Source organism: Mya arenaria, chromosome 9 (genome assembly GCF_026914265.1).
Source record: "Mya arenaria isolate MELC-2E11 chromosome 9, ASM2691426v1".
Lineage (NCBI taxonomy): Eukaryota > Metazoa > Mollusca > Bivalvia > Myida > Myidae > Mya > Mya arenaria.
Window position 1 is genome coordinate 43,045,065 of NC_069130.1, and position 26,823 is coordinate 43,071,887.

The 26,823-nt window shown below is 38.3% G+C and overlaps 1 protein-coding gene across 4 annotated transcripts in view; it reads left to right on the forward strand.

Annotated features, from left to right (window-relative positions):
* LOC128246638 (uncharacterized) overlaps positions 1-25,057 on the forward strand; it is a 41,179-nt gene extending 16,122 nt beyond the window's left edge. The window contains exons 2-6 of one of the 4 annotated variants that reach the window (XM_052964936.1): positions 79-178; positions 9,256-9,835; positions 10,419-10,577; positions 18,453-18,510; positions 21,688-25,057. In XM_052964936.1, coding sequence (XP_052820896.1) covers positions 9,284-9,835; positions 10,419-10,577; positions 18,453-18,510; positions 21,688-23,993 — 3,075 coding nt within the window. In that variant the 5' untranslated portion in view covers positions 79-178; positions 9,256-9,283 and the 3' untranslated portion in view covers positions 23,994-25,057. Of the gene's footprint in view, positions 1-8; positions 179-1,105; positions 1,143-9,255; positions 9,836-10,418; positions 10,578-18,452; positions 18,511-21,687 lie in introns of those variants that run through there. The other 3 variants (XM_052964937.1, XM_052964939.1, XM_052964938.1) reach the window with 3 other exon arrangements.
* Positions 25,058-26,823: the final 1,766 nt, after the last annotated feature.

A 26,823-nucleotide genomic window follows, 5' to 3' on the forward strand; every position in this document is an offset into this window, starting at 1 on the left:
CATTGCAGGCCGAAGGCCATTCAACGCCTGAAGCGCTTTGATTTTAATACAATACTTATCCTTACTACAATTTACGAGGTCTATGTCGAAGCTTGCCGGTCTACTATCTTGAATCTTGCCAGAGAAGGCCGAGTTGTTACGGTTGACGCCCAAATGTATTCGCGCATAACAGAAAAAGGTACTTTTCACATTTTTTTTTAAAATCTTATTTTCGCGAAAAGAACTTTATTTTTGCCAAAAACTAACCACATAATTGTCAAAAATGTTATTTTCACCAAAACTAACCCTACTTATTTTCGCAAAAATAACTTGATTTTAGTAAAAACTAAATACATTATTGTCAATAAATGTTATTTTCGCCAAAACTAACCCTATTTTCATATTTATATCACAATCTTATTTTCGCGAAAATAACTTGATTTTAGTAAAAACTAAATACATTATTGTCAAAAAAGGTTATTTTCGCCAAAACTAACCCTATTTTCATATTTATATCAGATTCTTATTTTCGCGAAAATAACTTTATTTTTGCCAAAAAATAACTATATTTTGGTCAAAAATGTTATTTTCGCCAAAACTAACTCTATTTTCATATTTCTTTCAAAATCTTATTTTCGTGAAAATAACTTATTTTTGACCAAAACTAACTCTATTTTTATATTTCTTTCAAAATCTTATTTTCGTGAAAATAACTTATTTTTGACCAAAACTTACTATATTTTGGTCAAAAATGTTATTTTCGCCAAAACCTATTTTCAAATTTCTTTCAAAATCTTATTTTCGCGAATATAACTTTATTTTTGCCCAAAACTTACTATATTTTTGTCAAAATGTTATTTTCGCCAAAACTAACTCTATTTTCATATTTCTTTCAAAAACTTATTTTCGCGAAATTTGCCAAAAACTTACTATATTTTCGTCAAAAATGTTATTTTTGCCAAAACTAACTCTAATTTCATATTTCTTTCAAAATCTTATTTTCGCGAAAATAACTTTATTTTCATCAAAAATAACCTTATTTTCGTATTTTAGTCAAAAAAGCTATTTTCGCGAAAATAGGTTATTTTCGTATTTTAGTCATACCGCGCGCATGCGCTATACTAAATGTTCGTCACGTATTTGCTTTAATGGCGGCCGTGAATGTGAGTTTTGATTTTTTTAACACAATTCAACAACTTTTCAGATCAGCATCACATTATGTGTGTAATCAGAGACATTTAAGAAATGCAAAACCATATTAATTGAGTTTAATATTTGAAAATCATGTTTCATTTGACGTATAATTTCATGATCCTGTTAGACCTGTTTATAACGGCGTTATTTACGCTCTAACTGCTTTCGTTTTACGTGTATGTATACTGCTCAAACCTTGAAAGTCATTATCCCATTATGACCTCCAAATAAACAATTACATATGTATAAACATACTGGTTAAGAGGGGGAAAATAATAGATAAGTTATTAAAGGGAAAAAGGCTTAGAGTTAACAAAATACTTTCTGATTATATCGAATAGATTCTACTGTATACTCAATGTTTCATCTATCGGTGTATACCGTCTATCGATGTAATCCGAAATATGCCGAATATCGATCACGTGAACGGGTACCTGCACTTCGTATTGTTTATATTCATTCGAGAGAACTGTCAGCTACAAACATTTAAAGATCATGTTGTTTCTACGCGTAAGTATTCCCCCAAAATCAAAAAAATATACGTAATTACATTTTTTCTATATTCTAATTCAACTTTCTAAATGTAAGCCATTGCTATTGCTAGAATCTCGCAAAACCCAGATAGGATTTTCCCGATTTCATCTATTTATATATGCTGATGACGTCACTGACAGGTGCTTCTTAACAATGTGCATATTCGCTGTCAGGTTACATCCATGTTTGGTATTGTTATCTACTGAAAATGTCATATACACCGGTTGATTGTACATACGTCACAAAACAAAATGGCCGACCCCTATGTCAACAAATAGGTCAGGACATATACTATAGAAATACTTTTATGGCCACATAATTTTAAAGGTAATTAAATCCTCAACATATATGTAATAAAAATTATACATTTATATCAACTTCGATTTTACAATAAGCAAAGGAAGTCTTAGTACACCGATAGATGAAACACACAGGCTACTCATTCATCCATAACGGTTGCACAAATGTCATGAATAGATGAAATTAGACTTGTTTATCATACATGTAGTTAAATACATATATGAATTGTCATTCTCAATGACAAAAGTATTGCATTTTGGTTCAATTTATGTTTTATTGTTTTTATAGTAAGAAACCAGCCTTTCTATTATTAATGCACCTGAGTCAATTGTAACCACGGCCCCCCAGGACGGGGATATACCGGGGAAATGGGCCGTGTTTTTACCTTTCAGGTGGCCCTGCAGTGCCGGGTGAATGCGGTGGTTTTGTCTTCGCTTTAAATATAGCGGGAAGTGGGCCTTAACTAGGGTCCCTGGGGTGCGGGGGCATTTGGTGGAGAATTTACCATCTGTTCGTCCTCGCAGAGCGGGGATTTAACCGGGGTTGGCTGGACCGAAAGTCAAAGTCCTCGCTATTCCGCGGACCTGGGGGGGGGGGCGTGGTTACAATTGACTGGTGCATAAGCTTTGTGAAAAATCATCCTGGTATCCCAGTGCATACTTATTTATAGGCTGTGAATCATAGTAACACATAATCATCAATTTGGTGTATGATTACATGGCTTTTTGTATAGTACCCAAGGGTCCGACTATCAGACCCATTCCCAAAGCAAAATATAAGGTATTTTTCCCAATCTTCAGAAAAAAATACCAATAAAAGATTATTTTTTTTTAGAAAGTCTTTTTATCTGTATTGGTTCATTTGCAACATCCTAATAAGTCATGTCATGTAAAGTTTTTTTGATAATAGATCTCGGAAATCATTGATTTTTATTGCAATAGATATTTACCACCCAAGGATTGATATTTCAGCCATTTTGGGTCCTTTAAAGGGAAAATAAACTAATATTAAATTATTTCCTAATTCTCAGGAGACTACACAGCTTTTTCTTTTAACTGTACAATTTCCCAATTTCGACATTTTCACGACACAAAATTTCCCAAAATCTCCAGTTTCTTTTTCCCAAAATGGCCAGAGAAAGCCCTGGATCATTTTGATATTAACAGTGACTCTGTGAGCTAAAAGGCTGTACTGTACCTTATTTTTAACACAATCACATTAATTATTCTAACATGTCATGTAGAAAAGTAGGGAGAGATTCTTTTTCCTCCGATATGAAGACACATGACACATGATAATCAGAACATATACAAAGAAACATACAGTCTTATAGAATAAAACTTTATGTAAAAGTTATACAACAAACATATAAATCAGGTAAGAAGGATAACTATAAATATAATGAATAATACTGTATTATAACAATGCGTCTACACATATACTGAAAAAAAAGTGAATGAAGCATAGTTTTATAATTTCATTTACCTTATCTGCTGATACCTGATACTACTATATATTATAGGCTGTAGGCCTGCATGGGAGTCAAACCTCCTACCCATAGATTGATAGTCAAGTGCGGTACCACTAGACCACGGATCAGCATCAATTTAATCATTCTCGTTCACCAGAGTGATGATGCTATGGGTTCCATAGATTGGATTTATCACAAGAGGGGTGAGAGTTGTCTAGTGGTATAGGTGTCCGCCTCTCATCCATGAGGTTTTGGGTTTGATCCCCATCAGGGTGAGAGTGGTCTAGTGGTTTAGGTGCCCGCCTCTCATCCAAGGGGTTCAATCCCCACCAGGGGTACTTTCTCATGGCCTCTCAAAATGGACACAGTACTGGTTTCTGCCCAGGAAACGGACCCGGGAGTGATTCTATAAGCTTAACTTTCGTCACAATCGAGCTAAAATAAATTTGTATATACTCTGACTCATCGAACCTGCGATTGGAGGTCGAAATTATACAGTATTTTTTAAATCTGCAGTACATTCACTTAAGAAAATTAGCAGTCAGCTGTTATAGTAGCTGAACCAGTAGACAAAATATTCTCTCGAATACTAAGCTGTTTTAAAGCTGCACTCTCACAGATTGAACGTTTTGTCAACTTTTTTATTCGTTGTCTTGGAATGAGCCAATATTTGTGAAAATGCATAAAAACCAGGTATATAAGACTGCTGACAAAAAATTAGATCATAGAATTTTATATTTAAGTTCAAAAAATGATTTTTAATGCATTTTTCTTAAACCATATGTTATGGTTTTAACCATAAAACATTAGTTTTCGAGCGGAAATATAAAAATCTACGATCCAATTTTTTGTCAGCATTCTTATATCATTGGTTTGCAGATATTCACGCAAAAAATGCTGTTTCCAGGACAAAAGAAAATGTTGTAAAATTGGTAAATGTTGTAAAATTGGTAAATCTGTGAGAGTGCAGCTTTTAGGGTTATGTCAGTATGTATTTACCAAAATAAAGAGTTATGCGACTGCATCGCATTAAATTGATTATTTTGGTAAAAAAAAGTAGGGATGCAAACGAATGGCAAAAGTGATATTCGAATATTCGGTAATTCTTTCGATCGAATATTCGAATATTCGAACACCAAAATGAACCTTTAAGAATTGTAGTAAACTATTATTATTCACTAAAGTAATAGTGGGGACCCTGTTACCCTTCCTGGTCGTATTCGGTACACGCGACGGACCCTTATTGTTCCACAAATTAGCCTCTGAATTTCCCATTTACAAAATATATCCCAAGAAAAAGCAATATATCTTTAACAAAAAAAAAAAAAACCTCTGCGTTCATTTATGTAAAAAATGCAAAATAAGATCAGGGAATTGCGTTTGTCCCAGTTAAATGACGATATGCGCCAACGTGGGACTTGCAGCCTCGTTCTGGGATTGATGTTTACGAAATATATTTATAGAAAACGACACCATGTTTAAACGTCGCTTTTGTCTTAGGTGTTGTGCAACAATACAGGACATATATCCTTAAACGTTAAACCATACACTTTCAGTTAATTTTTGTACGCAAGAGCGTTATATTGAAAACATGAAAACAGTTTTAAAGCACATAACTAGCACATGTCCTTCATATCATCAATGCGATTTGAGCAATATCGCCAAGCTTGATTAGCAGTGAAGACAAAACATTGGTATAAAGGCCGATCTCTTAAACCCTTAATTGGCATGGTCATTTAAATGTACCCAAAATAATTGGAATGTGTTTTATGTCACTTGTCTAACAGCCAGTAAATGCAAAATTACGGGGACTGTTTATAGTTCCCGGCGATATATCCGATATGACGCGTGTATAGTGTAATCAAGTTCACACCTATGGCATTAGGGGTCGTTGTAAAAACAAGACAGACGAAGATGACAGTTGTAGGCAAAAAGTATATTAATTTATTATTTCAACAAAAACATCGAATATTCGAATACCTATTTTGACATTCGAATACCAAACGTTCGATCGAATATTCGTTTGCATCCCTAAAAAAAGTAATAACCATGAACCATTACAATGGTTATTACTTGAATACTTTTATGCTGTATAATATGTAATAATTTTAACCCCCTACCGATTTCACAGTAGGGGATGTCCGTCCGAATATCATGCACATCATTTTATTTTATTGGTTGCCATGGCAACATAACGAATCAATTTACTACAATTTATAAGGGTCCTATAATAACAGCAAAAATGTTATCCAAAAATTATAAAAGCTGCTGTGTATAGCACCTATGATACATTTGGCTGGTAAAGCAGTGAATACACCAATTTCTTTCATGCTTTACGATGAAATATGGGGTTTTAACAGTGAAATAACAACAGTGAAAATATCAATTTGATATTTTCACTGCAAAATAAGAAGTGAAAATATCAACTTTCAGAACTACTTTTAAATTACTTGCCTTGATCAAAACAGAACACTGGACTTCAGTAAATTATGTCAAAAATGTTAAAAAAAAATTAAAGAAATGTTTTATAAATTTAAATAATTATATAATTGAAAATTAACAACTTACCATTTAAAACCGGTTATCCCATTTATCAAACATTTTACTGATCTTTGAAGCTGAATGTTCGAACATTTGCTTTCATACCAAACAAATTACAGACAAAAACAACTGTTCGAACATAAATAAAATTTTATATCATCGTTCAAATGTACATGTATTTTGAACTGTTAACCGTTCTAGTGCGTAAAATGAGCTTCCTGGAGAATTCACACAACAATTTACAGATAGATCCGAGATTTTTTTACCCCACCCACACCTCAAAATGTGTCAACAAACTAGCTTGGCATTTACTCTTTATCTGGAAAACAAACCTTTTATTTAAAGCGAAACAGACTGGTCTCTGACAGTAAGATGACTGAATATTAACTTACTATAAAAACACGCGTACATGCTGTCTTAAACTAAGAAGAATGGTTAAAATCCAATGAGTATCCACATTTGTTTTGCTAACACATTTGACCTTCCAAATTTTCATTCTTTAAAGGTTACACACCACCATTGTTATTCCCTATATAATTCAATGTAAAATTATAATTTTTAGACAACATTTAAAGGCATTTCGAACGAATGCAGGCTATGATAACCACATATATTCTTAAAGTACAAACTTTAAATTACCTTTTAAGCCAATAAAAAGGGGGGTCAAGTTATTCCTAAGAAAAATCACTCCACTTGAAAAACAAACTCTAAAAATTGCACCGTCCGCCATGACAGATCTTCCAAAATGACCTTTCAACTATAGGGCAGCAGTTTATGCTTTAATCCCTACTCTAAATGATAAATCAAGCAAGAATAGATATCATACTTAAGGTATAAAAGTTTCAGGAATAATGACAGTTTTGATTTACAGTGTATTGAGCATGTGAAAAAATGTCTATCAATCATAACAACTTTTTTTTATTTATTGAGAATTTTCCACACAACAAAAGTACATATGACGTAATGGTGACGTCATTCCTTAAATAGCGGCGTAGTAATTTGGTTATGTATTCATGCCCATCTTAAAATAAAAAGTGTTTTCATTATTTTTTGGAACATATGTGCACTAATAATACTTCATTGTTTACTGTTCATAAAGCTTTGCAATAAAAAAACGAGCGAATATTAAGAATGAATAGCAGAGAACTATTTCTCAGCAAACCGAAAGTAGAAATGTTGACAGCTATAATTATGCATGAGGGGTGCCCCACGGGTAATGGCGTAAAGCCCACCCTTTTCAAAAAAGGGGGTAATTCAGAAATAAATAAAAAACAAATAAAACTCCGAAAATAAGCATAAAAGAAACAGAAAATTTGTTTATTTCAGTGTAAGATCATATTTAATTTCACTCGTGATCATAAAAAAACTACATTTCTATGACACTCGTGAAATAAAATACGACCTTACACTGAAATAAACAAATATCCTCTATCTCTTAACTGGATCTTTGCCCTGTATAATGAAGTATTAAAACTTGGTTCATGTAATGTAATATGTGGATAGAGGGCAATAGGGATATTATGCAGGCCAATAAAAAATAAATAATTTAGGCCAAAAAAAAAAAATGTCTTGTTTCTGGTCACATGCCTCAAAAAAAACAGGGTCGGTAGGTAGGTGTTTTTTTTTTTTTTTTTTTTTTTATTCAAACCTTTGGAATGAAATAGTATAGGTCACCAATTGTTAGTTCTGGATCAATCTCGAATAATTCAGAATCTGGCCGTACATCGGTCTGTAAAAAAATAAATATATGCAGAGCTTCACATAAATCTCTTTTATATTTATCCAGCAAACCCTATCTTCTATGTGAGCAGGACTAGTATTGCCTCAAAAAGCTGGGTGTTACAAGATAGGATTTGATGGATACACAAAGAAAATATTTATCATGAAAACACAAAATATGTTTTATATCTGGAGCTCTTTTTATCTAAATGACCACAGTTCCTACTTTATTTATTAAAAGCAAACTGATCAAATAACCCAGATAAGAGATCGCCCCTTCATTCTTCTATCTGCTTTAATTATAGTATCGGGCACCTAACTAAGTGTAATGTCAATGGTTCTTCATACAGAAAATTAATTTTAATCCTTTAAAACATTAAAAACGAAGGTCCAAAAATGAAACGTTTTAATATGACGTTCGGTATTTGAGAGAGACGAAGTATTTAAATCCATTTACTCAGCATAATGATTCACGCTTCGTCGGCATTATTTTGCCTTAATTCGTCCGATTCAAATAAACCTTGTATATGTGTATAGATAGTCTTTGAATTACGAAAATGTCGGTGCCAAAACTGTCATTCTCGGTCGAGGCATTATTTGTTTTACGATGGCCCTTTTACGATATCTAAACAACCATACAACTTACCGAACATTTAGCTTCAAGTCGGACATTTTCTCGCTCGCCATGTAAATCGATGAAAAGACTTTTTATTGTTGTTTGCGAATGGGCAACTTTAATGACACTACAACCGTCGAAGTGCGAACATTTGTCTATTTTTATGGCTATCAAATGCGTAACGGACGTCGTCTGCGCAGGGCCAGCCATCTTCGACACGGCCGTATAAAAAACACGTCACGAATATAATATTACTGTCGGATTAGCGCGGTTTACTCTTCGGCGCCGGGACCGGGAATCCCGGCTCACTTTACGCTAATTATAAAAAACGGTCTTTACGCTATAAAAAAAAAACGGTCGGGGGGTAAAAAGTAGGGTCGGTCGGGTGACCAGAAACAAGACATTTTTTTTATTTGGCCTTACGTCATGAAAAAATGTGGTGGCTATTTCAACATTTTCTTAAAGATGCACTCTCACAGATTGAACGTTTTGAGAACTTTAAAAAAAAATTTTTTGTCTTGGAACGACCCAATTTATATCAAAATGAATGGAAACCAATGATATACGACTGCTGACAAAAATCAGATTGCAGATTTAGTTTAGTTAAAAAAATGTGTTTTTCTTAAACCGTTAGTAACTCTTTTAGCCATAAAAGATAAATTTTCGATGGAAATATGAAAATCTGCGATCTGATCTTTTATCATAATCAGCAGTCTAATACCACTAGTTTGCAGATATTTATGCAAAAACATGGCTCATTCCTAGACAATAATAAATAAGTTGGCAAACAGTAAATTTGTGATAGTGCAGCTCTTATTTTAATGCTGGTAATTTCAATTTAAGAATCCGAAGGGGACTTTTGTAATGTAAGTAATACTCAGTGACTTGTTTCTTTTACCAGGTATTGAATAAGATCTAATGGCAAAACAATGGCCTCATATAGAGAATTATTAAAGGAGAAGGAAGCCCAGAACTGGGTAAAGGCCGCCTTCGCCCTCAACATCACCAAGGACGGATTACAAGATTTCCTGGAGGATGTGCTGACATGCGTTCACCAGGACATCTATAGCACCGCTAGAACATCCAAGGGTCTTCCATCCGGGGCAACATGCGCACATTGTTTCACAGAAAACGTGTTGAAGTGCCCAACTCGTGGGATATGCACCAGTACTAGAAACTGTAGATTTCATCCTCAAAAACCGTACGCTCCTTGTCCAAATGGGATTTGTGAAGGCGTCCGTGATGAAATAGTCAAACATCACAGGTTTTCGGGACCATCATGGAAGAATACGAATGCCGACAAATGGAGCACCATTCCCTGGGAGATAGGCAAGTGTTTCCTGCCTCCTGATGGCTACAAGACCGTGTCCTCCATCAAAGACACTGACTTTAACGGAGTGATCAGCGTCATGATAAATTGCGAGGATTTCAAAACCAAACTGTCGTTTAACGTTGCGACACAGCAAAATTTATTAACAGAGGTAAACATATTAATCACACTATGATCATATTATATGATTCCGTTGACTTTTTAAAGCTGCACTCTCACAGATTGACAGTTTTGACGTTTATAATATTTTTATCTCAAATTCAGCTGATTTGTCACATCAATACATTTAATTCAATCATATAAGACAACTTACTTAAGAACTGCCGAGAAACTAATTTTTTACTAACGCTTTTTTCCATACAACATCTCACTGTATTATCATTATATCACTGGTTTCCATCTCACTGTATTATCATTATATCACTGGTTTCCAGACATTAACACAAACATTGGCTCATTCCCAGACAAAACATAAAAACGTGGCCTAAACGGTCAATCTGTGAGAGTTCAGCTTTTAAGAATGTTCATAATAAATGTAGAATGTTTCAGTATTCACTTAAAGTTGCTCTGATTATTTTGTACATTCGTGACTATAATCCAAACAACCAAGAAGTCTTAAAGTGCATATATAGTTACTACATATTGCATGATAGTATGCATTTCCATTTGGGCCATGTTCACCACAACAACAAGCTATATGTTAGACAATACTTATTTCAAACATAACATTTAAGGTTCGGGACATTGGTCGACGCGTACGCCATTCCCATGACCAGAGGGTCAAGGACACAGAACTAGTGGACTTCCTGTTCAAGCTCCGCACCCTGCTGGAGGATAAGACTGAACTAGCAAACAGACCCGAAGCACAACATGCTGTGGAACAGCTTAAGAAGGTACAAATTTACATGATAGCGGACTAAACATATTATACAGGTATGATTTTACAAGAGAGATGGCAAAATTGAACTAGCATACCGTCCCCAGGCACAACAAGCCGCGAAACAGATTAAGCAGGTATGGCTTTCCATGATAGATGACACAACTGAACTAGCATACCGACCCAAGGCACAACAAGCCGCGAAACAGATTAAGCAGGTATGGCTTTCCATGATAGATGACACAACTGAACTAGCATACCGTCCCCAGGCACAACAAGCCGCGAAACAGATTAAGCAGGTATGACTTTCCATGATAGATGACACATCTGAACTAGCATACTGGCCCTAGGTATGACACGCCGTGGAACAGAATAAAAAGGTATGGCTTTCCATGATAGATGACACAACTGAACTAGCATACTGGCCCTAGGTACGACACGCCGTGGAACAGAATAAAAAGGTATGGCTTTCCATGATAGATGACACAACTGAACTAGCATACTGGCCCTAGGTACGACACGCCGTGGAACAGAATAAAAAGGTATGGCTTTCCATGATAGATGACACAACTGAACTAGCATACTGGCCCTAGGTACGACACGCCGTGGAACAGAATAAAAAGGTATGGCTTTCCATGATAGATGACACAACTGAACTAGTATTCCGACTCAAGGCACAATATCCCATGAAACAGATTAAATAGGTATGCTTGTACATGATAAAAACCACAACTGAACTAAGCACAAAAAACCGTAGAAATGCTTCAACAGGTATGAACTTATATAGATACTAGAGGACATAACGAAACTATTATACCGACTCGAGGGTGCGCGGCCGTGAAACAGCTGAAAAAAGGTATGATTGCAAGTGTCCTTTTTAGCTCGACTATTCGAAGAATAAGGAGAGCTATACTACTCACCCAAGCGTCTGCGTCACCCCTTGGTTAAGGTTTTGCGTGCAAGCACACATAGGTTAATATCTCAGCAACTACTTCAGGTATTGCATTGAGACTTTATACAATGGTACTCAACCATCCAACTTACTTAATTAACCAAGTTTGATAACTCTACTTTGCATTTAAAGCCAACAATAGGCCTTTATTATTTGACTTAGAAATACTGGTTAAGGTTTTGCGTGCAAGCACACATAGGTTAATATCTCAGCAACTACTTGAGGTATTGCATTGAGACTTGATACAATGGTACTCAACCATCCAACCTACTCAATTAACCAAGTTAGATAACTCTAGTTTGCATTTAAAGCAAATAATAGGCCTTTATTATTTGACTTAGAAATTCTGGTTAAGGTTTTGCGTGCAAGCACACATAGGTTAATATCTCAGCAACTACTTCAGGTATTGCATTGAGACTTAATACAATGGTACTCAACCATCCAACCTACTTAATTAACCAAGTTTGATAACTCTACTTTGCATTTAATGCCAATAATAGGCCTTTATTATTTGACTTAGAAATTCTGGTTAAGGTTTTGCGTGCAAGCACATATAGGTTAATATCTCAGCAACTACTTGAGGTATTGCATTGAGACTTGATACAATGGTACTCAACCATCCAACCTACTTAATTTATGAAGTTAGATAACTCTAGTTTGCATTTAATGCAAATAATAGGCCTTTATTATTTGACTGAGAAATTCTGGTTAAGGTTTTGCGTGCAAGCACACATAGGTTAATATCTCAGCAACTGCTTGAGGTATTGCATTGAGACTTGATACAATGGTACTCAACCATCCAAGCTACTTGATTTACGAAATTAGATAACTCTAGTTTGCATTTAATGCATATAATTGCCCTTAATTATTCAACTCAGAAATACTGGTTAAGGTTTTGCATGTAAGCACACATATCTCAGCAACTACTTGATGTATTGCATTGAGACTTTATAAAATGGTACTCAACCATCCAATCTACTTAAATAACCAAGTAAGATAACTCTAGTTTGCATTAAATTCAAATAATGGCCCCTTTTTATTCAACATAGAAATTCTGGTTAAGGTTTTGCATGTAACCACTTTTAAGTCAATGCTTCAGCAAATACATCATGTATTGCATTGAAACTTTACACACAGGCTCCCAACCATTTAACCTTCTTATTTAATCAAGTAAGATAACTCTATCTTTCATATTATATAATTTTTGCCCCTTTATTATGCTTCTTAGAAATTCTGGTTAAGGTCTTGTTAGGCCTAAAAAAAATACATTTGGTTCGGGTTACCCGACCCTACCTACGGAATAGGCGCCGACCCTACCGTTTTTATAGTCGGTTGGAAAAAAAAAATGAAAAACTTAAAAAAATCAAAAAAAAATCTTTTTTTTTTGGTGCTTTTGAATATGTAGTTTAAAACCTTAGATGCTTATATAGACGACAACTTTAACACCATTCTCCAATGATGAAAATGACATTCTTATATAAAGTCTAATAAAAAAATAAAATACAAAAAGTAAAAAGCCTACCTACCCTACCTATTTTTGAAGAGGATGTAACCCTAACCAAACAATTTTTTTTAGGCCTTAGCACACATAGTAGTTGCTGAGATATTATCCTATGTGACGTAGGATAATATCTTAGCAACTACTTAATGTATCGCATTGAGACTTTATACAATGGTATTCAACCACCCAACCTAATTGAATAATCAAGTTAGATAACTGTGTTTTGCAAATAATGGCCCTTTATTATTACACTTAAAAATTCTGGTTAAAATTTTGCATGTAACCACATTGATGTTAATATCTCCGCACATCATGTATTGCATTGAAATCTAATCTAACAGTGATCCATGCATGTTTCGCCAAAACTTTTCAATCCTTACACTGAAAAGCGGCGGAATAGTCGAGCGCGCTGTCTCTGTGACAGCTCTTGTTTTATATCAGATTCGATACTCGTGCAAAGATATTTCTGTACTCTTGTGTAAGAGGAGCGATTGGGAATTATATCGAGTGGACTACCTTTTAGTGCGGATCAGGTATGCGTTTATTGAATACAATTTAGAATAGTATGGTTTGACCTCGTCACCGGACTTTAGACCCTACTTGACCATGCACCTAATCAGATCAACGGACTTTAGTGTAGGTGGGGGCCTCTATTCGACCTTGCACTTAATTATATCAACGGACTTTACTGTAGGCCGGGGGGGGGGGGTTCCTATTTGACCTTTCACTTGATCAGATCACCGGACTTTAGTATGGGTGGGGGCCCTATTTGACCTTCCACTTAATTAGGTCACCGGACTTTAGTGTAGGTGGGGTTCCCTATTTGACTGTGCACCTAATCAGATCAACGGACTGAAGTGTAGGTGGGGCCCCTATTCGACCTTGCACTTAATAATATTAACGGACTTTACTGTAGGTGGGGGTCCCTATTTGACCTTCCACTTAATTAGATCAACAAACTTTAGTGTAGGTCAGGGCCCTATTTGATCCACCTACAGACAAAGCGAAAACATGTTTTCCTTCACAGGACATTGCGACAGGTAAACACTGGAAGTAGGTGCGGGTCCCTATTTTACCTTGCACTTAATTAGATCAGCGGACTTTAGTGTAAGTGGGCGTACCTATTTGACATTGCACCTAATTAGATCACCGGACTTTAGTGAAGGTGCGGGTCCTTATTTTACCTTGCACTTATTTAGATCACCGGACTTTAGTGTAGGTGCGGGTCCTTATTTTACCTTGCACTTATTTAGATCACCGGACTTTAGTGTAGGTGCGGGTCCTCATTTTACCTTGCACTTATTTAGATCACCGGACTTTAGTGTAAGTGGGCGTCCCTTATATGGCCTTGCACCTTATTAGATCACCGGACTTTCGTGTACGTGAGGGCCCCTATTTGACCTTTCACCTAATTAGATCACCGGACTTTCGTGTACGTGAGGGCCCCTATTTGACCGTGTACCTAATAAGATCACCGGACTTTCGTGTACGTGAGGGCCCCTATTTGACCGTGCGCCTAATTAGATCACCGGACTTTCGTGTACGTGAGGGCCCCTATTTGACCGTGTACCTCATTAGATCACCGGACTTTCGTGTACGTGAGGGCCCCTACTTGACCTTGCACCTAATGAGATCACCGGAATTTCTTGTACGTGAGGGCCCCTATTTGACCGTGCGCCTAATTAGATCACCGGACTTTCTTGTACGTGAGGGCCCCTACTTGACCTTGCACCTAATGAGATCACCGGACTTTCTTGTACGTGAGGGCCCCTACTTGACCTTGCACCTAATAAGATCACCGGACTTTCGTGTACGTGAGGGCCCCTACTTGACCTTGCACCTAATGAGATCACCGGACTTTCTTGTACGTGAGGGCCCCTACTTGACCGTGTACCTAATTAGATCACCGGACTTTCGTGTACGTGAGGGCCCCTATTTGACCGTGTACCTAATAAGATCACCGGACTTACAGTGTACGTGAGGGCCCCTATTTGACCGTGCGCCTAATTAGATCACCGGACTTACAGTGTACGAAATTCGGATTTGAATCTACTAGCCCATTCGGGCTACCAGATAGGAAATTTTACTAGCCCGAAACCAATTTCACTAGCCCAAACTTAAACACTATAAAGTATCACTCGATCGGAATAATTTTTGGAAGTTTGAATATGATTCCACAACGATTCTGATCATCTAATCAAGCACGCCCATACAGTTTCAATAAATGTTCCCCAATCTGAACAATGCGTCAATAATAAATTATAGTCATACATATAATAGTGTAGTCATCAAAAGTTCAGTAATGCTACGTTTACACTATGTTCCCGGTGGCCACGGCAGCCCCGTTTCAGACAACCGTGGAGAAAACGGGATAAACATGAGACAGCGCGGGGGGAACGGGATATGCAAACGTGACAGACCGTTATTGTCGTGCATGCCGGGCCAGAATTTCAAACTGTCAAAAAAATTGCCACGGCAGCCACGGTGTGGATGAGAAACGTAGTAGGTCGTAGTAAAACGGGGTAAACGCAATGACACGTGACAGTACGTAATAGGCCGTTACACAACTTATAAATCGTCCGTAGGGGGGCGGGAATAATATGTAATCCCCGGCATCTGAAGTTCCTTTCTAGTTTTGTTACGTCGTGCTTCGTTTTGTCACGGTTTTCACGGCAAGCCAAGGTGGACGATAGCCGTTTCGTTACGTTTCATTTGCGGTGAAAACACAAAATCGTTTTCATCTTGGGAATTCATGTTTACTTGTCGAAGTATTCTGATACAGTAATTGCTGTTGCCTGGGGGATTTTCTTTATACCGTGGACACAAACGTAATCCAAAGCTCTGCGGTGTTCGCGTTCGATGCATAGGAGGCCTTGACAAAACGTGGAAAACGCATCAGACCTTGATCAAGACGTGAACAACGTGAGGGATCCTATCAGAACGTATCAGACCGGGACGCAACGTACATGCATCCCTGGTAAACCGCGCCCGGACCTAAGTGCACCTTGGACGAACCACTTTTTCGCCCCTACGGCTTGTCACGGTTACCACGATAAAACGTGAGGAAACTTAGCACAACCTAACAAAAATTGTTTATGGCGACAAAAATGGCCAAAATCCCACGGCGCAATACGTTTCGGGCAAACGGGGCTGCCGTGGCCACCGGAAACATAGTGTAAACGTAGCATAACTAATGCACCAGTCAATTGTAACCACGGCCCCCCAAGGTCCGGGGTTATACCGGGGAAATGGGCCGTGTTTTTAACTTCCCGGTGGCCCCGCAGTGCCGGGTGAATGCGGTGGTTTTGTATTCGCGCCAAATATAGCGGGGAATGTGCCTTACTTAGGGTCTCTGGGGTGCGGGGGCATTTGGCGGGGATTTTACTTATCAGTTCGGGGGGTTTACCTGGGCTTGGCTGGACCGAAAGTCAAAGTCCCCGCTATTTCCCGGACCTGGAGGGGCCGTGGTTACAATTGACTGATGCATAATAAAGTTTTCAAAAAGGTAATAAAAAGAGAAACATGTTTTCTGGACATATCATTTATTCAATGGAAAGAATTATGTACTTTTAGTTCTGTTATCCAATGCATCCTTGTCAAATCCGATATGCCCCAGCGATTGTGCAATGACATTTTTCTCTTTTCAACTTTCAGTTTCACTTTCAAGTTTCGGAAGAAACAACAAAAATATATCGATGTTTATATTGCCAATATTACTATAATTGTTCTTTAAAATAAATGGCAAAGCAATTCAAAGGTATAAAATAGAACCTTACTATACTGTACACTGACAACGATTTAACTATATCCGACAGTTCTCCTTTCACTTTGATTAAATTTGTCATGAAGTAAACGGGCACCTGTTTCCTGCGCATTTAAGACGATGCTTGTAGAATGATTTATTTCTGTTCGCATTAGAAACTTAAATATCTTTCTTTTTATTTTAGCTAATAAATAAAATATATTTAAACAAAATAAATAAAATATCAATGTTGATATTTCTATTTTGGCATTGTTGATTTTCATAGCCATCGTAGTTGTCGAAAACTGCCGATGTCATCCGTTAATTTACATACATTAATGGGCGGAGTTATTGACGTCATAGAGTTTGACTGCTGCTAACAGACACAGTTACTGGTTAAAAACTGATCGATAATTACTTGTCACTTCGGGCATTATTAATTTTTACATGTGTTTATATTCATTGATTGAATAAACAAACATTCAGCACATGGCTTGAGCCCTGAATCGCAGAGCATTTAGCTTTTTGATCATCATAAATTCCGGCGAATCCGACTTCGCCGTTGTCAAGGCGACTTAGTCGCTCCAGTCGCCTTAAAGGACGCATTCTTAAATAATAAGGCATGGCGAAAAAACAACAACAAAAAAACGATGTGTTACGCATTTAATTGGCATGGTCTTTTTTAACTCACATAAGGAAAAAACGGTAGCCCGGTCGGGCTAGTTTCTGTGGAAAATCGTTAGCCCCAGCTGAAATTTGGTAGCCTCGGACTATCGGGCTACCGCGAATTTCGAACACTGCGGACTTCAGTGAAGATGGGGGTCCCTATTTGACTGTGCACCTAATTAGATCAACTGACTTTAGTGTAGGTGCGGGTCCGTATTTGACCTTGCACCTGATTAGATCACGGGACTTTAGTGTAGGTGGGGGTCCGTATTTGACCTTGCACCTGATTAGATCACCGGACTTTAGTGTAGGTGGGGGTCCCTATTTGACTGTGCACCTAATTAGATCAACTGACTTTAGTGTAGGTGCGGGTCCGTATTTGACCTTGCACCTGATTAGATCACGGGACTTTAGTGTAGGTGGGGTCCGTATTTGACCTTGCACGTAATTAGATCACCGGACTTAAGTTTAGGTGGGGGTCCGTATTTGACCATGTATCTAATTAGATCACATGACTTTAGTATAGGTGGGAATCCCTAATTGACCATGTACCTAATTACTAGTAGATCACCGGAATTAAGTGATGGTCGGGGACCCTATTTGACCTTGCATCTAATCAGACCAACGGACTTAAGTGTAGGTGGGAGTCCCTATTTGACCTTATTAGAAGCGAGGCCAAACCAAGGTTGCGTACCGATGGGTCACGACCCTTGACAGACCCATGACACAAATCGTCAACTGATCTGAACCCTCCCACGTCTTAAACGTACGAAGTGGTGGCCTCGAAATTATTAAGTCGTGGCAACAACATGCAAGTCGTGGGAACGAGTAATTTAGTTGAGATCCCGAGATAAAAAATTGTTTTATTTACACATGTCACCTTTATGACAACGTACATACACTTTCTGATGTAGTAAAACTGTTTTCTGTTCAAATTTGTCTTTATAATATAAGTTTATAGTTTATATTATTTTGTAAAATAGCCTTTGAATTATTGGATGCTTAATGTCTTGATCTGTTTTGTTGACAGCTGCAAACAGACGATTTCAAGATCAGTGCTGAGAACGAAGGGGAGATATTGAAGGAAGGTAAGAGACGCTTTTGATCAAATTGACGTATATGGATATGGATGAAACTGTGTGTATGGCGGCTTATGTAAAAAGCTAGCTTGGGGCTGTGATGAGTAGTAGGGTGTAGGTCACTGTTTCTAAGAAAGAAAAATGGTTTCCGCCCACTAACTTTCGTTAAGAAAGATAAGATTGTGTTGAAACTCTGCATTTCTAGCACACCTGATAGGCATTTCCGGTGACGTCAGCCGTGCTGGAATATAAGTATCATGTGTTTCCGGTACGGATAGAAAAATCCGACCCGACGGCACGCGCGTAAACGCGGTAACGAGGCTTTCCGAGTTATCGGACACGCAGCGTGCCCGAGGGTCGGAATTTTCGATCCGGACCGGAAACACATGATTATTTATTTTTTGCATATCTTAAATTATCAGTTTGTGGAAAAATTGACGTAGAAAACGCACTTTTGTGCATTTCACCAAAGCGCGCGAATACTTACATATTTAATTGCGCTTTATTGAAATGGCATAATTTACTTTTCATATTCCATACAAGAAAAGAAATAAGAAGTGGCGCGTTGTTGCGCGTGACTCCTCTTACATGGGGACCGGAAACACACGTCCGGTATGCAAGAAAATTCCATCTGGCACCCCTGCCATGCCAGATGAGTCACGCGCTGTGACGTAATACTTTCTATTTCTTTTATTATACTCGTTATGTAACTATAATTATGAGATTTCAATAGATGAGTGCGATAATCATAAACTTTACTAAAATATGCCTTCAAAACAAAAAGTAACCCTTAAAAGACGTGATACTCAGAAACTTCTTGACGTATGCCGTGAATAAAACTTACTGCGCGTCATGCCGTGAGTAAACATCATCGCACGCCCTTTTTGGTAAAATGTACAAACATGCGCTTTTTCATGTATTTTTTCACAAAATATTGTAATTCAAGGTATGCTAGAAAAATGTCTAGCATATGTGTCGGTTCCTCGGTTCGAGATCGAAAAATCCGACTCTCGGGCATGCTGCGCAGCCGGTAATTCGGCAAGCTTCGTTACCTGGCAACGCAGGTGCCATCGAGTCGGGTTTTTTTTCTATCCGGACGTGTGTTTCCGGTCATGTGACCGGTGCTGGAAAAACTCATCTTACACCCCCATGTAAGATGAGTCACGCGCAACAACGCGCCATTTTTTATTTCTTTTATTGTATGGTTTATGAAAAGTATAGTTTGCAATTTCAATAAAGCGGAATCATAAATATAAGTATACAATACTTTTAATTAAAATTGAAAAGAAATAATCGTAAAAGCGCGATTTTTAAAGGAACTCTTTGACGTCGATAGTGATTTAAAATGACTGCGCTTTATGAAGCCAGTACACAACGTCGCACGCGCTTTTTGCTGAAATGTACTAAAGTACGTTTTCTACGTCAATTTTTCCACTAATTCATACTTTTAGGTATGCAAGAAAAACATCAATCATGTTTTTTCCGGTCCGGATCGAAAAATCCGACCCTCGTGCACGCTGCGTGACCGGTAACTCGGAAAGCCTCGTTACCGGCTTACGCGCTTGCCCTCGGGTCGGATTTTTCTATCCGTACCGGAAACACATGATAGATACTTATAAGAACTCATACAACTTTTAATTTATACAACCATTACACTATTGCTGCCTTTCTTCTTACCAAGCGTCTTGTGATATTTCTGCTTCTTATCACCTGTACCAAGCGTCTTATGATATTTTTGCATACCGGACGTGTGTTTCCGGTTATGTCACCAGTGCTGGAAAACCCCGTCTTACACCCCCTATGTTAGATGAGTCACGCGCATCCACGTGTCACTTTTAATTTCTTTTATTGTTTGGTTTATGAAAAGTATATTTAACCATTTCAGTAAAGCGCAATCAAATATATAAGTATGCAAGACTTTTGATTAAAATTGGAAATAAATAATCATAAAAAACGCGATTTTCAGAGTAACTATTTGACATTAATAGTTATTTAAAATAATTGGCTGTCCGGTTAGCGCAGTGGTTAGCGCACTCGCTTCTCACCTAAGCGACCCGGGTTCGATTCCCGGCTTGGGCGAATGTGAGTTTGGTTTGTGGTCACCAAGCCGGACAAGTGGGTTTCCTCCGGGTTCTCCGGTTTCCTCCAAAACACAAGACCACACTATCGCGTAATATCGTGCCAACGAGAGTGATTAATATAATGTTTTAATAACTTGTTTCACAATCGTTGTAAAATAAATATGTTTAAACTAAACTAAAATAATTGCGGTTTATGACGTCAGTAAACGATGTCGCACGCGCTGTTTCGTAAAATGTACAAATCTATATCAATTTTACCACAATTTGATAATTTTAGATGTGCAAGAAAAAATATCAATCATGTTTTTCCGGTCCGAATAGGAAAATCCGACCCTCGGGCACGTTGCGTGGCCGGTGACTCGGCAAGCCTCGTTACCAGTTTACGCGCGTGCTCCCGGGTCGGACTTTTCTATCCGTACCGGAAACTTGTGATATATACTTATAATGTTGCTTCTAATCGTCTTATTATAATGCTGCTACATATATTCTGCAACAAGCTTCTTGTGATATTGCTGCTACTTATCTTCTGTACTAAGCGTCTTGTGATAATGCTACTTCTTATCTGCTGAACTGAGCGTCTTGTGACAATGCTGCCTTTTATTGTCTGTAACAAGCGTCTTGTGATAATGCTACTTCTTATCAGCTGCAACAAGCGTCTTGTGATAATGCTGCTTCTTATCTTCTGTAACAAGCGTCTTGTAATAATTCCGCCTCTTATCTTATGTACCAAGCGTCTTGTAATAATGCTGTTACTTATCTTCTGGACCAAATGTCTTGGTAAAGGCTGCTACTTATCTTCTGTAACAAGCATCTTGTGATAATGCTGCTTCTTATCTTTGGTCCCGGGCCTCTTGTTAAAGGCTGCTACTTATTTTTTGCAACAGACGTCTTTTGATAATTCTGCTTCTAATCTTCTTAACAAGCGTTTGTTGATATTACTTATCGTCTGCATCAAGGTCTTGTGATATTGCTTATTTTTATCTTTTGTACCGAGCGTCTTGTCACAAAACTGATTTCTGTTTTCTCACCAAGTGTTTTGTGATAATGCAAACGTATATGTTCTTATTCTTATGTTTTTAAAGATATATCTATACATTTACTTCAGGATTACGACTACGTTTGGCGAACCATTACCGAACCACTTTGGCCGACATGCCGATATCTCCCATTCTCGGAGAAAAGAACGCCAAACTCAGGAAATTCTACGTGGCACCGAAAATTGTAGAGAAAGATCATCGAAAAATCGGCAAAATTGACAACAAAGAAAGCGGTAAAAAAATTGCAAAATTTTCAGATGTTTTCATAAAAGAAATTCAGTTGCTCAGAAATGTTTTCCTTGTTGGAGAACCGGGCAATGGCAAATCTACATTCTCCGTAATGTGTGCCCTGGATTGGACTCACCAATATTTACCAGCGGAGGAAAACGTCGGTATTAAAACAAGCTTTGCCGACCCAGAATTCTTCAAAGAGTTTGCATTTTTGTTCCATGTCACCCTACGAGATTCAGGTAAAACGTGTGATCTAGCAGAAATGATCAAGGATCAACTTATACGTAAAATCTACCACGAGAAGGATGCCGATGATGGCTACCGGCTATTACAGACGGTGCTGGAAAGTGAAACATGTTTAATCATAGCTGACGGCCTCGACGAATGGACCCATCCGGAAAACGTAAACTGTACCTGCAAAACTGAGGAAAAAGTCACCCCTTTCCGAAATTCGGCCAACAAGGCCACACTCCTCACGACAACGCGTCCCTGGCGAATGTCACAGTTTAGAGTGCAGGATTCAAAGATCGACAAATATCTTGAAATAGAAGGAGCAGCAGACACAAAGCAACTCGTGGAAAATATCATCAACATTCTTAATGGGGGAAATGAGGATGAACGGACACCAGAGGCTTTCATGGAAATGGTGTCAGCGAAAGGTCTTACAGGATTATTGTCAGCACCTATCAGTATCACCCAGCTCGTGTGCCTGTGGTTCGAGGGCAAATCGTTAACCGATTCAAAGTGTGACATTTATGCTGGCGTGATAAACATGCTATCATGTAGATGTAGTAATATGCAACGGAAGCATAAAATTCCGAAAATAGAACTGCCATCTGTATTAATGGAACATGAATGCTTCGTGCAAAATCCCATGGTTTACCTTGCGCTGGCAAAGTTAGCATACACAACTTTGTATTCAGAGTGCAGAGATTCGTCTGTTGTTTTCAGCAACAAAACAGTCGACGATTTGTTAAGCAGGAAGCAGGTTGAATTTGCATTGAAGTCAGGCTTACTCACAGAGAAGAAATCCAACTCATTAATCAAGAGATCATCTCACTTTTCATTCTTTCATAAAACACTTCAAGAGTTTTTAGCGGCTCTTCATTTATGTTTAAATGAAAACGACTTCAGTCAGCTATCAAGCAAGTACGAACAAGATAATAAGGAAAATATCTTGGGAGATGTTTCTCAGACATTTATTTTCATATGTGGAATGAAGCCCGAGCTCGGTGTACAAATGTCTTCATGGATCAATAGTTCTATACCAGACATGCCTTCATGGATCAATAGTTCTATACCACCATACCGACCAATCTACAGTAGAGAGGCTAGACTACTTCAGGACCTGATTCTCTCCGGACACCGTGAAGCCAGGGCGAACAACTATGGTGACATACTGCTCTATCTCGCACACTTCTGGATTAATATATACAAGGATGTCGTAGTGTTAAAAAAGCTGATGATGATAAACAAGGAACGTATTCAGGCACTAGAGATCATTGGATGCAATGATCAAATTAATGGGGAAGAGCTGCAGGAGGTGATCACATCCTCCTCCGACTCCCTCAAAGCAGTGACACTGTGGAACCGTGATGGGGAGTATGACCTGTCCCAGTGTCACAGGCTGGAATATCTGCGTATAGACGGAGACCATACAACACGTGTGCAGGTTGATCCAACACATATTACAACATGTACCTTATTGAGTGTATCATCGAATGTTGAAATGTACATGTTTAGATTATTTAAACACGATCAAAGGTGGAGTAAACTACAACGTGTTGAGTTATGGAAAGTTAAGAATGTCCAGTTACTTGTGGATACACTACCAAGTCTCCCTCAGTTACAACACCTTGACATAAAGAGTACAGATCTAGGTGAGCTCCACCTCCTCCCTCCAGCCTCCATCACCGATATTACACTTGATGATGTGACAATGACAGCGGAGGCGGTGCGGAGTCTGATAGAGACGATGAAGAACATACCACACACCATTACATGCAACATGCGGGACTGCACGGTGAAACCTGCCAGTGAGATGAAAGACATCCGAGAACATATGAACAGTTCGCCGTCATTCGAGGTTCTCGTATTTCACAATACGAGTGTAGGGCTTCATTTCAAATTCACCAAAATGTGAACAATAAGTTAAGTGTTAGCATCGATTATGGAATTCATATTTGATGAAAAACAGTGAAACAATCAATGAAAGTGTCATTCTATTTATAGAAATATATGTTACTTTTCCGGGAACTAATTATTATCAACCACTTTCTATGTGTATTCAGTTAATTTGATTTATGTTGTGTATTTACATGCATCCTAAAATAGATTTATCTTGACAGATGACACAGCAATGTCGTTGTGGCTGGTGTTGTTAAATATATCGAACTTGGATGAAAACTTTCTTTTTTTATTATAACACAACAGTCCGTAATCAACACGTGCAATAGTAGGTTCAACTTGATGGACATTTTTTTAAAAGAATCCCTCAATAAATCAACTAATTTCCTAGTTTGATGTGATATCATTTGATAAATGTAAAGTACTTACTTCGCTAAGAGATTATTAATTGATATGGAATATTTAACTTATTTCTTTATTCACAATGTCATTCTTGCTCAGCTGTTTTCATATTCTGTATTATAGAAATGTATCAATAACACGTTGACTTTTTTAATTTTTATGATCTATTACATAAATTTTACATTATTATAATGCTATCTACAAAACTATGATATCATTTATGCACCAGTCAATTGTAACCACGGCCCTCAGGTCCGGGGGTATACCGGGGAAAGGCGGGGAAATTGGCCGTGTTTTTACCTTCCTGGTGGCCCTGCAGTGCCGTGTGAGTGCGGTGGTTTTGTCTTCGCGCCAAATATAGCGAGGAATTGGCTTTACCTAGGGTCTCTGGGGTGCGAGGGCATTAAACGGGGATCTTACCAGCAATTCGTCTCCGCAAGACGGGGATTTTACCCGGGCTTGGCAGGAACGGAAGTCCAATTCCCCGCTATTCCCCGGACCTGGATGAGGGGCGTGGTTATAATTGACTGGTGCATTATCGACAAATGCTTCAAAAGAAATACCCAAACAATAAACACATTTAGTAACCTAACTGAAAGAATATACAATGGCCTATTATTTAACATGTCACACAATTGGAGTATTATTGATGAAGATATGATTAAACGTTGAAATTATTGTTTGATTTGTATTTAATATGATGTCAGAGGATGAAAATGTGTTAGAATGATGAGTATGATGATGATGATGATGATGATGATGGTAATGGTGGTGATGGTGGTGACAATGAAGACTGCAACCACGGCGACGATGTCGGTGATGATGATGATGATGATGATAATGACGACGACAACGATGTAGACGTCAGTGATGATGGCGATTATGGTGGTGGTGGTGGTTGTGACGCTGATGATAATGATGATGATGTGATAGTGATGATGATGATGACGACGGCGATGGTGGTGCTGGTGGTGGTTGTGTTGATGATGATGATACTGGTGGTGGTGACGACGACGATGATGATGATGATGATGATGGTGGTATTGTTGTTGGTGGTGGTGGTGATGGTGATGGTGGTGGTGGGATGATGAGGATGATGATGATGAAGATGATAAGCTAATAGTATATGACTAAGAAGTCAAATTTAAGGCTGGATAATAAATGTTGACTTGATCTTGAAGTAAGATACGTAAAAATTATACAACACACTCATGAAGTACGTTATATCAAAATAATCATGCAAGGAAAAGTATTTCTAATTTAAGCAAAAGTCAGTAAAAGTGTTTTTGTCTACAAATACACACTTTACGGTTGTAGATTTTAGCAGGCTCCGAAATGCATCTGATAGCATTTATATGAATATATATTTTGGTGACTGTCGGACACATCTATTACCAGACCATTTTACTACCAGAAGGCGGGCACATCTATCACCTTACTACTATTTACGAGGTCTATCTCGTAGCTTGCCGGAGATGGCCGAGTTGTTACGATTGACCTGGCGCCAAACCACACAAATTGCAGACACAGCCAACGTTCTTCAAGAACCTTATACACTGTTCCATGTCAATTATTATCATTTAATATAAAACAGTTTATTCATATCATTTTATTCTTTAAATTTGACCGTTTTATAAATAAGAAACATCAACATGTTCACTATAAATGTATACTTATAGCAATTCACCGATTTTTTTTATTGAAAACAAATTTAAAGTGACACTCGTATTTAATATCAATACATACACGTGTATAAAAAGCATAATTCTTGAGTGATACACCTTTAACGACTTCTTAGATAATGCATATATGGATAATATTAATTACTGGTAACAAGACTGCGTCATCGGTGAGGTATCGTCATCGGTGAGGCGTCGCCCATAGCGTCATCGTCGAGGTGTCGTCATCAGTGAGGCGTCGCCCATAGCGTCATCGTCGAGGTATCGTCATCAGTGAGGCGTCGCCCAAAGCGTCATCAATGGGGTGTCGCCGATTACGTCATCGGTGAGGTGTCGCCCATAGCGTCATCGTCGAGGTGTCGTCATCAGTGAGGCGTCGCCCATAGCGTCATCGTCGAGGTATCGTCATCGGTGAGGTGTCACCCAAAGCGTCATCAATGGGGTGTCGCCGATTACGTCATCGGTGAGGTGTCGCCCATAGCGTCATCGTCGAGGTGTCGTCATCAGTGAGGCGTCGCCCATAGCGTCATCGTCGAGGTGTCGTCATCAGTGAGGTGTCGCCCATAGCGTCATCGTCGAGGTGTCGTCATCAGTGAGGCGTCGCCCATAGCGTCATCGGTGAGGTTTCGCCAAAAGCATCATCGGTGAGGTGTCGTCATCAGTGAGGCGTCGCCCATAGCGTCATCGGTGAGGTGTCGCCAAAAGCGTCATCGGTGAGGTGTCGTCATCAGTGAGGCGTCGCCCATAGCGTCATCGGTGAGGTGT